The following is a 13,112-nucleotide window of genomic DNA, read 5'->3' as shown; positions in this document are numbered from 1 at the left end:
GGGTGAGGGAAGGGGGAAGGCAGATAATAGATGGATGAAATGGGGGGAAAAAATAAGGTTTGTGTAATTTGGGATCCTGGGAAAAATCAGAGGATAAAACCGGGAGCGCTTTGTAGATATTAAATATGGTGTCACAGCTGTGTGCTAGTTTCTATCGACCCTCTTCAAATAACCCCTGTGCGTGTCTGGCCTTTTTTTTTTTTTTTTTTTTTAAATCCGTCCACGTGTGTCTGCGCCGGGGCTCCGATACCGTTTACCCGAGGCGAAGAAAAAAAAAAAAATCGAGCTTTCGCGGGAGGCAAACTTGGCTCACACCAATGCGAAGTCGTGAGGCGCCGCTTCCGCAAAGCGTTTGTGTGACGTGGCCATCGGGGAAAAGCGAACGAGGCGGCGCTCAGCCTGATCCCAGCAATGTGTGACTGCACCCTCAGCGAGGGGATTACACTGAGGAGAACATCACCACACACTTGTAAGAGGATTGCAACACACATAGAGGAAGACTCTCACCACAGCACACTTACAATGCGAGAAGACACCGCAAACACCGCTGCCTCCTCCAGAACTGACCCGACCTTCCTTAAACACAGCCGTCTATTCCTGCCTTTTTCTTTTCCTTCCCCCACCCACCAATCCACCCACCCCCCAACCCATTATTCCAACCCCTCCGTCCTCTCTGCAGAAGCCCTGGAGGATCCGTCCAGCGCCGGAGTTGTGGCGGGCGCCGTGATCGGCTCCCTCCTGGCCCTGCTCTTGGTCGTAGCGCTCGTTGCCGTCCTCCTGACGAGAAGCCGTCGGCAACAGAGGCGCGGCTACCCCGGCGGCGGGGACTCGGTCGCCACGGGCAGCGGCGGGAGCAATGGCACCGATTACGGCAACAAAGCCCGGCTGCTCTTCGGCGGCTCTGGCAACAACAACAGCAAGAACGGGACCGGGGCGAACAACAACGGGCCAATGTACACTTACCGGGAGGGCTGCGACACCGCAGGGACGCTAACGGAGAAGGTCAACGAGCACCACCTCCACCATCTTTCCACCGGAAACGTCCCCTCGGCCCACGACATCCTGCTCAGCAGCGAAAGAGACGAACCCGAGAGGCGGAAGTTCGATCTCGATGACAGTATGGAAGAAGAGGAAGAGCAGTACAACCGATTCGGGGATGTCGTCATCGGCGGGAACACGCTACCCGCGACGTACCACCTCCGTCGAGGCCGCAGCGAAGACGAAGAAATGGATGTGTACCTCGATGACGACATGGAGTCTCAGAGAGATGGCTCGGTTATTTCCCGGACTGCCATTTACGTCTGAGCGGAGAGATCGGGAAAACGAAAAGTGAGGGGGGGGCGGGGCTAGAAAGTCAGGAAGGGATATACACGATATACATCAATGTCACGTTCGCCATCCACTAAACACCCACCTGCTTAACGTCCGACCCCTGACTGAAGAGATACCATCAGCGAATATCCTCCCAGCCTGACACTGACTGCATGTTAGAGAATCAGTGAATGAATGATGAAAAAGAAACAAAAACGGGGGGGCGAGATTTGATTTGATAAAGGGAAATGAGTGCAGTATGCTACGGCGACAATTCGTATTCAGTGTCCGCTCGAAAACATATATATACATTTATATATCACGAGGAATTAATGAAATCCGCGGCTTATTCGCTATGTTCTTGTTTCTTCGGCTTTGCAAGTGAGTGATCGTGTCCTGAGCAACGACATTGTTTGTATTTTATATCTTATGAATATCCCGCCAAAAGCGCTATAGCCGCTATCCGAACGACCGCTGTACGGAATCGCCATTCGGTATCAAAAAACCCATAAGCTTGTGACACTCAACATTTCAAAAAAGAAAAAAAAAAAAAAAGGCCACCCTTTGTCCGCTTTTGCCACAAATGGCGCTGTGGCGCTTCTACCAAGACCTCACCGACATTATAAAAAGGAAAAAAAAAAAAAAGAAAAAGTCAACACACTGATGTTGATAACAATGAAGTTACCATTGGCAACCTTTTTGCCCATCTTGGACTTGGGACTCGGGGTGACCGGCACATCCCGGTTGCTATGCCAGAGCGACAGGCACTGAACGGAGCAGTGCTACGGACCTTCCTGTGTATTTTAATATGTCGCCGGCTGTGGTGTTTAAATTATGTGCATCATCTGCGTATATATCGGGCGCCGCCGCACTTGTAGCGCAGTTGTTGTCGTCGCCGTCGTCGTGAGGTGTCATTCTTGTCGCTGTTGTTGTGTCGGTGTTGATCTCGCAAAGTAAACGGAGCACCGAGAGCAGTGTGGGTTTCGCGTTTTAACATCGTGTCGGTGATGATTCATGAAAAAAAAAAAAAAAAAAAAAAAAAAAAACGGGACGAGCGGGTTGTGCTTTTCTTTGTTTCCAACTCTGTTTATTCCCCGATTTCTTAAGCCTGTTCCTTTTCAGCCCCTCACATCCGTATCCATTTTCCTGCCACGCTGTCACACACATTGGATCTTCTCCCCATTCTGCCCCTTCTTTATTTACAAAATGGGCGGCTTATAGACGACTCTGCGATGACTGCAGAAAAATAGGGTATCTCGTATCTACATGGGCCACATTCTGGCGAGGCAAAACTACCCAGTAGTTTTGTATGACATGTATTCATAATTCTGTGTCGTGTCCTCCGACTAGACACAATGACGCGGTCCAATGCAAAGTTGAAACTCCTCCTCCGTTGGTATCCTCCTTCCTCGGAAGTAGTCGTGCTTGGAAAAACAAAAATATCTTGCCCAACGTGAAGGCGGACACATTTTTATTTGGCAATCAAACCCGCATTGTAAAGCATTTATTAAACACATTTGCCTTAATGATTTGCAGTCCCCCCTTCCACCCTTCTTATCACTTCTTTCAGAGTCACGGGTTGGTATTTGCTGTCTCCATCGCCTTTTCTTGGGCGTGAAGTCGTACTGGGTGGCCTCGCTGGGTGGCAACCTACTTCCCAGTACCTGTACAGATAGTTTGAGCAATATGTGGGAAACTACAAAAGGGACGCGGTGACAGTCGGAGGGAAACGGAGGAGAACAAATCGTGGACAGGTGCTACACGCTTCAGCGGCTGAACTGAGCTAATCCTCCGCTTCACTATATCACATTACGAACTACAAAATCGACCGACTGTAGCCTTTCCCCCTATTAATTGTGTGGTGTGTGTCCCACATTGGTTGTTGGAGTCGTTTTTGCAGTCAAGGTTAAACAAAAAACAAAAAAAAACAATGTGAGTAAAAAGAAATAAAACTGTTTTGCATAATCCGCTTCATTCAGTTATATGTTATTTTTCAGGGGTTGGGGAAAGGGGCAGGAGGGCGGTGGGTCTCGTGTAGCACTCGCTACCTTAACCAACCGAGGAAGTCCTACCCTGTAAGTGAAAAAGACGTGGGGAACTCCCTTACAGCAACGGGGGTTACGGAGGTACAACCACAACCAAGATAGGCTTGATCACTTCCCATCAATCTGCTTGACACCCTAAGCCAGAAAAGGAATGTCCTCCTACCGCTCCCTTCATTGCTGTGGGAAAAAGCAGGTTACAAAACCCTCTTATTTCTAGCGTTTGACCGACAATTTAATTTATTTCGAAATCAACTTGATTTGTTGTCAGTGGAAAGTAATCGTGCTTGGTGTTTGGGGGGGGGAAACATCCACGTCCATCGGACAGGTGTTATGAAAAGTACAAGCCAAGAAACTCCCGGACATTGTAATCTCTGGATCCAGGATATATTGCACTTATTTTCGGATACGAATCAAATGGAGTAGTCAGACGTCCGTCACTACGTATCTCGACAGGACGCCTTCGGAACGTTATGTCCGATAGGTGGCCAATAAATCTCAAACTGAATGTGAGCCTGCTGAGCAACAGCTACATCATCTATTCCCACACGTCTCATGTTACATTATTTATGTGTCTTTAATGGTTTAGTGCATATTCTTACTCTGATATTAACAGTTTACGACGGCTTCCCGTTCTGCGCTGCCACCCATTCAACATGATTCTGACAAGTGACAGAATCTTGTGAATGAAGAGTGAATTATCTCCATGATGCGTGAATGAGAGATTGAATGGTTAATTGTCTCTATGACGCAAATTAATGAAAGAAAAAAATGGTTGTATGTTGATTTTGACTTCTGAATTAAGGGGTCAGTGATTCTATATTTCTATAAAAAAGAAAGCAAATGAGAGACTGAATGTTTGCATGCATTGCTCCAAATGAGGGGGCGAATAGTTTCTGTGACATTTCTGTGACATCAATAAGTGATTTTATATCTATTAGATTTGACAGTGAATGGTTGCATTTCTCAATATGACGGGTGGACGAGCAAGTAAATGGTTGTACATCTCTATGTGACGTGTGAATGAGAGGGTGAATATCTATATATGACTTCTAGCTTAGGGGGGGAGTAATCCTGTATCTCTATAAGATGATAAATAAGAATAACTGAATGTCTCATTAGTACATGGCTGGACTTCAAGCCGATAATAAATGAATTTATTTTGTCACCAATGTGTTGACCCTGTTCATAACATTTGATCTATTTGTAACCTCTTCACTTTCTATTCAGTCGTTTCCTACTTCTTGTATGTGCTGTTTTAGTGATTCCTTTCTCAGCTTTCAGCTGGGATCGTAGCTTTTACTGTTAATTAGCTGTGGAGGCTTGTAGCCTGCTTGTACCCTTTGTGAGGAAACTAATCATTGGCCATAAGTTTTGCTTTGCACGACGCGACTTTTCAATTAAAAAAAAGGGGGAGAAATTCTTTCGGCGCTAAATCTCCGTGGGGAAATGCGGTAATTAATTAAGCAGAATCAGTCTATAAATACCGAACTCCCGCCGCTGTTCCCTTCCTCAAGCATATCCTTACAGTGCGACTGAGTGTCAACGCACCTGGTCTGGGATATTAGCCAATTCCCCACATCTGCCACAGAATTAGTCTCATGCATTTTGCGTCTTGGAAAACACAGAAATTTGACTGCCCTCCTGTGCTGCTCCTATCGTACCCGGAGAAAACCTTTATTTTTAAATACGGCTTGTGTCGAAGGTGATTCAATAATAGTTGATAATATAAAGAGATAGAAAAGGAAAAAATATGCACATCCGCTGCCCAGTTAGGGATGGGTGCTGGATCAAAAAAGTCATCTGAATTGGGGTTTGAAAAAAATCTGCTCACCAAAAGAGCTCTGAAAATAAAGATGATTTATTTTACATATAGCACAAAAAAACTTACCAAACATAGGTTCTTCCTCAGATGCTTACCAGAGATATGTGTCATAATACAGTATCAAGAGATACATTAATCTACAGCCAAATATTATAGAGCTATTAAACTAGAAATGATATCAGTTGAAATGTTACTATTCACTTGGGACTTGATCAGGAAAAAAATAAGCTTAGGAAGTTGTTAAGCAAAATGAATCGCATTTTAATCACTTCTCAATATTTGACAAGGGTAAAATTATTTTTTTGACAGATGAATGAATAAACGTGAGCTTAACTCTCTGATTCTTCAATCCTCGGCTGCTGGGTTAGTTTTGACTTTGTTTTGTCAGGTGGTTTGTAATTTTTCCAAGGCTGATTCAACCAATAGGCCCAGACCTTCTACAACAGAGAAGAAAGAGGTCAACAGTCCATTTCGGAGGGCAGATTGGTCGATTTTGCTGACATGGACTTGGACGTTTAATTTCTTTTTAACTGATGACACGCTGCTTTTTCCTTTTAGTCATTGCTGTTATGTTCCATTAGCAAAGTTAGCAAACCTGTGCTGGCTCCAACGCGTTTAGTGTCAAGGTGTTAATGGAGAGTCGTGGCGCTCCTGTGCTCCATCATACAATACAAAGAATTTTTTTTTTTTTTACTTCCTTTTGACTGTTTCCAATAATTTTTTATTTCCCTTCAATCAGTTTTATCTCCTCTGCACTGTCTATCATGCTATCACCCTGTGATGTGCACTGAGAAGTCCAAATTACAGTGCAATTTAAAATGTTTAAAATTTCTCACCACATCATTTTTTCAGTAATCAATTAATCAAAATAAGCACGTTAAAGTCCCAGCCTTGGTTATAATCACGCGTGTCTTCCGAGGAAACATCCGCTAAGGCCATTCTTGAACATTGATACCTCAGCCTGTTCATGTTGACATGTGAAGGTCATAGAAATAAGAATGTGTTTGTTTTTCTCTCAGGAAAGATGAAATATTGATCGTAAATAACAAGTCATAACGAGGAATCCAATAAGACTTGTGGCTGGCTTTTTTTTTTTTTTTTTTTTTTAACCATAGCATGTCAAGCAAACTATCAGCAGCCCGTCCGGCGGGTTTGAAAATGGGGTCATGTAAAGTACAAGCATCATCCCGTGATCTTTAGCTCGGCCCAATCTGTCTCACCATGTGTGCCGAGGGAGGTGGAGGTCCAGAACGTAACCCTGCCTTTCCGCCCCTCCTTCCACCCATAAAGTCTTCGGCGCGTCAAGTGCAGCGCCCATGCTAAGCAGAGCGCGCGGTAGCAAATCACTTGGCTGTCAAGGGGTGGGGGCACTCCATCAGGGGAATACCAAATTGGCCAGTGGAGACGGAATAGAAAGGGTGAGTGAAGAAGAAGAAGAAGAGCAGCGGGACAAAAATCTCATTAATGGTTACGAAGACGGGAAGGCCTCACAAGTCCTTTTTGTTACAAACCACCTGAGACCCGGAGAGGAGGGGGTTGAAACGCCGTCAGTCACCCGCCCATTGGGCCCGGAGCAAAAAAGACAGGAGGCGTCGGGAGACGAAAATTGGTCGGCTCCGATGTTAAGATGACGCGGGCTGCGCGGAAAAAGAACACAAGATCGGCGAGATGGGATTTGCAGCGTCGACAACGAAAGCCGGAGGCGGCGGGGAAACGGAGAGCCTAGGAGGGGTGTTTTCGAGCGCCGTGACACCTCTTCGCTTGGCGATTGGCCACTTCTACCCAACAACGATCCTTTTCATACCGACCAATTAGTGGGGAGAGGGAAACGTGTTTGGCATGCCTCCGCGCGGCGTCGGATCTGTTCAGCTGTAAAAAGAAAAAAAATAAAAAGTTCAGTAGTACCCCAGGGACCCTTGTGCCGTGGCAAAATATGTATACATCCTCCTCCTCACATAGTTCCCCCCTTTTCTCTAAGCATGCGGCGCAAGCTCTTCCCGCCATGTTTAATTCAGCGGAAGGCATGAAAGCGTAGTGCATTATCTCCCCACTTTGCTCAGAGGGAGAGGATGACGGCAAGATGGGGAACGCGGAGCAAGAGAACGGGCTGGAGTGAAGCAGGCGGGAACACAGAGGAGGAAGAAGAGACCTATTAGTTATCGAGCTCGGCTTTTGTTGTTAATCCATTTAAAGCCGAGCTTCTGCCAGGCCGGCTGAGACTCCAGCGGATGCGGATGGAGTTCCCGCCTCCTCTCTCCCGACGACGGTCAAAGAGAGGCTCCGCGGCCAATTTGCTGAACCCGGCAACCTTGCGCACGACTCCCGCAGTGTTCCTCGCTATACGAAGGGCTGTCATTTGTCGAGGGCGGTTAACGCGTTAGGTCGGGTTATTTCAAGCTTGAAAGTATTAATGACTACGTATCTCCTATTTTTCCGTCTGCCATGCCCGAGCATCCATTTAGCCTGTCATGGGTGACTTGAAGCTCTATATTTTTTTGTCTCAAGGCCGGGACTTTCATACATTTGTTCTCCATATCGCTTATCCTGCGCTCAATGTGGAGGTCGGGGGCAATCCCAGCTGTCATTAGGTGAGAGGAAGGAAACACCCTGAACCGGTCGCCAGTCGATCACAGGGCTGCGTATAGAGATGTAAACCATTCACCCTCTCATGCAGGTCATGTAGAGACATACAACCGTTTAGGTTTGGATGATTCAGGGATTCAACCCAAACTCTTGTTTTGCAGTGGCCAGGGTTTGGAGGTTCAGCTGGGGTAGCTCTCATTTTCATCCATTCATTCATTCATTCATTATTTAGCGTATCCTATTTCAGGGTCGCGGTAGGGGCTGGAGTCTATCGGTTGCCGACCGGTTGCCGGTCGATCACAGGGCCACATATAGATGTAAACAACCATTCACATATCTCTTTCACATGCCTGGGCTATTCAGGTTTTCAGTTTAGGGCTCTATGTTGCAGTCTCCAAGTTTGAACGTTAAGCAAGGAACACTCTTTAAGTCATTCACAAGCAATATAGAAGCATGTAACGTCGCATTCACACGTCAAACACAACTATTCACTTTCTCATTCACACGCGTGGGAAAAGTCAGGGTGTAAACCAATGGTTTATTTTACAGTCTGCAGGTTTTGGTTTTTATTCCAGCTGTCACTGGGCGAGAGTCCGTGGTTCACTGGACCCGTTGCCAATCGATCCCAGTCGCCAGGGTTGGAGGTTCAGCCGTGGAAGCTCAAATTTTCATCCAATCATGCATTCATTATCTATCTCTTCTGATCCAACATTCGGGGCTCGGTGTGAAGGTTCTGTCTTTCTGATTTAAATAGGATTTAATTCAACTCTACTGTATTAAAAGGTTTGAAACAGTTTAAGAAGTGGTTGTTTTTTTTTTTCAGTGCTTAAACATCAGCCATTATTCATATTTTTTCTAGCTTTCAATAGAAAGTAAAAAGAATATTCGAATTTCTGAGGTATTGTGTTCCACCGCTGGTATTTGGCTTTGCCAGCCTGCTGCTTGATGCTGGGCGGGGAACAATTTCAAAGAAAAAGGGTGAAAAAATAAAATAAAAATACAACAAAAAGCTGAACTGCAAAATGGCGGTCATAAGCCAGAACAGGGAAATTATGGGCTGCGAATACAAACATAAAGGATGTTGTGAAGCTCCATAGATCTGAGGGAAACAACATTTTTTTTTTATATTTTTGTCTGACTACGTTCTCAGCTAACAGGAAAAATAAGGAAAACAAATAGTATTTCATCTGGGCCATCACTGTCTAGAACTTGGATAATTTTCAAGCAATAATAATAATAAAATGATGATGATGATGATGATGATGATGATTATTGTTGTTGTTGTTGTTGTTATTATTATTCCTGGAACAATTTTAGGACAGTGGACTCCATTAATGTGAGGACAAAGACACTTATGGAGAATCCCAATGATTTGTGAGAAACCATTGTGAAAATACCATCTGTACAATCTGTACATGTAAAAACACATATTTTCTAATATTACTTCCACTAGATTTTTTTTTAATTTTGCAATGTCCTATCCTATGTTTGTGTTTATTTTCCAAAGAGCCTTATGCACTCCTTTGCTTTAATTTCACTTCATCCACCTATCAAAACTCATGGTGGTGTCGGTTTTGCATTTGTCTCTCCCAGCAAAGTCTATATTTTCTTGTTTAACCTCCTAGGGCAGCCTTCCATGTTTTTTTTTTTTGATTAATTTTTTGTGAGGTGAAGACATTTTCATTTTAGTGCATGGTCCCTGGTAAAACTGCTAGTGTTAAACATATCTTGCAAACATCGGTTACATAAACAACTGTATGCAATTTGCAAAAAACTACAGCTACAAGACTGAAAAGCCCTCAATATTTTGTAGTGACTCTTTGATGCAGAGCAGCCAAATCAAGCTCACTTTACACCCACAACACTGTGCTAACAATGAGAATGCATTTGGGCTCCATATCTCCCACCACCATGTACTCAAAATATAAACTATTGTGCTTTTTGGCTCCCTGCAACAGCATGGTATATTTTTTTCTTTCTTAATGTTTTTTCATATTTTTTCTAAACATTCTATGAATATCTAAAACAGTGCCTACTCTTGTATTTCAAAGCATTATTTTTTTTACACCAAAAGGGTGTATATACATGTTTATATGGTCTCCGCTAATAGAGCCCGTCCCTGGTCTTGTAATTTAAAAGTACTTTACACTGGATTGCGTTCATCCATTTGCACACACAGACCCACACTCAGCTGCTATGAAAGTCAATAACCAGGCCACCAAATTTCCAAACTTCAGATTACAGGAATGCCCGTTTTACCAACTAGATACATATTTATGTGTACTTCTGTGCCACCCCAGACTTCCTCATTGTGTACCATAGTGTATCGCTCGGCACCCTGTCGCATGCTATTTCTACATCTACAAAAGCAAAACGCAGCTCCCACTGACCTTCTCTGTACTTCTCTTGTAGCAAATCCTGCATCTTTGGTACTCTTTCTCGGCAGGAAACCATACTGTTGCTTATAGATACCGATTTCTGTTGTCTGACTAGTTTCCACTGCTCTTTCCCATAACTTCACTGTATGGCTTATCACCTTATCCCTCTATGGTTAGGCGTTCCTCTATTTTTGTGCCTTTTCTGGAAATAAGTATTCACTACAATATTGCCATCCTATCTGTCCCTCTGTGTTACTATCCTGAATACATTACCTGCCCATCACTTCTTCATCACCTTAAATGCATGTCCATTGAAGTCTGCACCAATGACCACTCTCATCACAAGGGATATTTTATTCTAACTAATTCCAGAACTTCTTGTTCTCCTCTAACTCATATCCCACCTGCGAAGCTTAGTCACTAACAACATTGAGCAGCACATCTTCAATTTCCAGTTTCAAACTCAAAAGTCTTCACCTCCAGAACATGCCTAGCAAACTCCTCCTTCAAGATGTAACCCAATTTCCACTGGTACCCTGCAGATTTTTTGGCACCAATGGCAGTCGTTGTTAACCTGGGCCTCGACCGATCCAGTATGAAATTCATAAGTTTCCGTCCATGCATCCATCATCTGCCATTTATTCTGCATTCTGGGTTGCAGGGGATGCTTTCACCCATCCTGGCTGTCATTGGGTGAGGGGTGGGCTACACCTTGGAGTGGTTGCCAGTCAATCCCAGGGCCACATATACAGACAACAAATCATTCACTGACTCAATTGGGACATTTTTCTTCTAATTAACCTGCTGCATGTTCTTGGACTGTGGGAGGAGACCAGAGGACAGTGAGGAAACCCATGCAGGCACCGGGAGAATATGCAAACTCCACACAGAAAGGTCCCCTTGTCGGAATTGAACTTCCACCGTGCTGTGAGGCCGCCCAGATTCGAAGGTTCGATCCCCATATTTGGATTTGATTTACGTCAGATATCATGATATTATTCGTTACGCAACCCTCTTCATATATCAAGCCTTGGGACCGGTTCAGAGTCAGTGGCATGTACCCCACTGAAGTTGCACTATATCAACAAACATAACTCACTAAACCGAGCACTCAAACACATAACTCTAAATCACAAAATCAAATAACCTGAATACTTTGGTGTGTATATATATATATATATATATATATATATATAATTGTTCATTATCTGTACTGCTTAACATGCAGTTAAGGTGTTGCGTTTTGGTTAAGAGCCAACTTCTCAACTGCAATTGGGCGAGAGGCGAAGTTTGCCCTGGACTAGTGGCCAGTCGATCATAGGTTTGCATATAGACATTCAACCATGCATCCTTTTATTTGCAATTTGGGGTAATTTAGGGTCTCAACTGAACATATTGCATGGTCTTGGATTGGGTGAGGTAACTGGATAAAACCCACTCAGACACAAGGGATCAACATGTGAACCTCTGACTTGAATCAAGATGCACCCATTTATATACATATACATATTTATTTATACACATAGGGGTTTGGGGCTCTCTTTAGTTGCCTTGTAGGAAGCTACAAGATTTGCCAAATTCAAATTGTTTGGGATGTTTTCCACAGAGAGTTTCTAGAGGGACCAGGAGACACCCGGAAACAGGATTGGCCGTCCTCCCCTGTAGTTACCATTTGTTCTCTCTCGCATTGCTCAAAGTCAAGCTCAGAGATTGAAAACAAGATGAGAGACTATCTAAGACAGATGTTTTCCGCAAAGACCGGCCATGTCGGACAGCAGTCTGTCTCTTGTCTTTCCAGGCATTTCTGCCGCGTCTTTGATAGACTCTATTACAAAAGCAATTTTGAAAGCCTCATATTGATCAGAGAGAAACAGTCAGGATTAATTCCCAAAACAACTGTTAGCACGTTCCCCTTGATGCTTCATGGCCGATTGAAATTGACAACAAAATTACATCGCCGAAGCCCGATGCTTTTAAAGACCTGTCAATAAAGGGTAATCCATGTGACACTGTGATCCCTGATTCACCAGTGTCTTTCTTTCTTCTTTTTCTATCTTTTTTTGGTTAGGGGGTGCAGCACAGGCTATTTGCCTCCACTTTTTCTTTTTTTCTTTTTTTTTCTCCGAGACCAACAGTTGTTTGTGAAAATCGTTAAAAAAAATTATAGGCAACTCATTTTGGTTGTAATCTTCTAAATTGCTGCCTTACATTCACATCGTCCAATCTCACATGCTGTTTCTTTCCCCAGTGTTTTCGCCCCTTCCTTATCGGCACTGTATATATTCACAGCAAGAAACCTCCAGCTTCATCTCATAGGTCATCTCTGATGACCACCCAGACAGTATGTTACAGCAGTGTGTTACTCCCGGGGGGAGTAGGTTACGACGACTGTAGTTTGTACCCACTAAATAAGGATTTTGCCATTTATCCAGAGAAATAACAAATACATTTATGTGTGTTTGGAAAGCACAGAGCCTATCTGGCTATCTTAGATTCTTCTTTTTTCGGCTTTTCCCTTCATGGGTCACCACAGCGAATTAACCTTCTCCATCTAACTCTATTCTCTGTATCCTTCTCTCTTACACCAACTACCTTCATATCATCTCTCACTACATCCATAAATCTTCTCTTTGGTCTTCCTCAAGGCCTCCTGCCCTGCAGCTCCAATTCCAGCATCCATCTACCGATACATTCACTATCCCTCCTCTGTACATGACCCAACCATCTCAGTCTGGCTTCTCTGACCTTCTCTCCAAAACATCTAACATGTGCTATCCATCCTGGTCACTCTCAAAGAGAACCTTAGCATCTAGCTCTAGCTCTGCCTCCTGTCTTTTGGTCACTGTAACTGTTTCTAGGCCACACAGCATTGCTGGTCTCACCACTGTCTTGTACACCTTTCCTTTCATTTAGGCTTTTAGTCTTCTATTTCATAGCACCCCTGACACTTTTCTCCACCCATTCCAACCTGCT

At 44.1% G+C, this 13,112-nt stretch overlaps 1 protein-coding gene across 2 annotated transcripts in view; it reads left to right on the top strand.

The window, feature by feature from the left end:
- pvrl2l (PVR cell adhesion molecule related 2 like) overlaps positions 1-13,112 on the top strand; it is a 424,999-nt gene that overhangs the window by 256,505 nt on the left and 155,382 nt on the right. Inside the window, exon 7 of one of the 2 annotated variants that reach the window (XM_086178169.1) lies at positions 680-4,525. The exons of the other annotated variant lie outside the window; for it this stretch is intronic. Within the exon in view, the coding sequence (XP_086034295.1) occupies positions 680-1,305 (626 nt within the window). The 3' untranslated portion in view covers positions 1,306-4,525. Of the gene's footprint in view, positions 1-679; positions 4,526-13,112 lie in introns of those variants that run through there. 2 annotated transcript variants of the gene reach the window in all.

The sequence above is a fragment of the Fistularia commersonii genome, chromosome 30, assembly GCF_037954325.1.
Source record: "Fistularia commersonii isolate RoL2024-O1a breed Wild chromosome 30, RoL_Fcom_v1.0, whole genome shotgun sequence".
Taxonomy (NCBI): Eukaryota; Metazoa; Chordata; class Actinopteri; order Syngnathiformes; family Fistulariidae; genus Fistularia; species Fistularia commersonii.
Note: the sequence above shows the minus strand (reverse complement) of the source record. Positions and strands in the feature narration are given on the sequence as shown.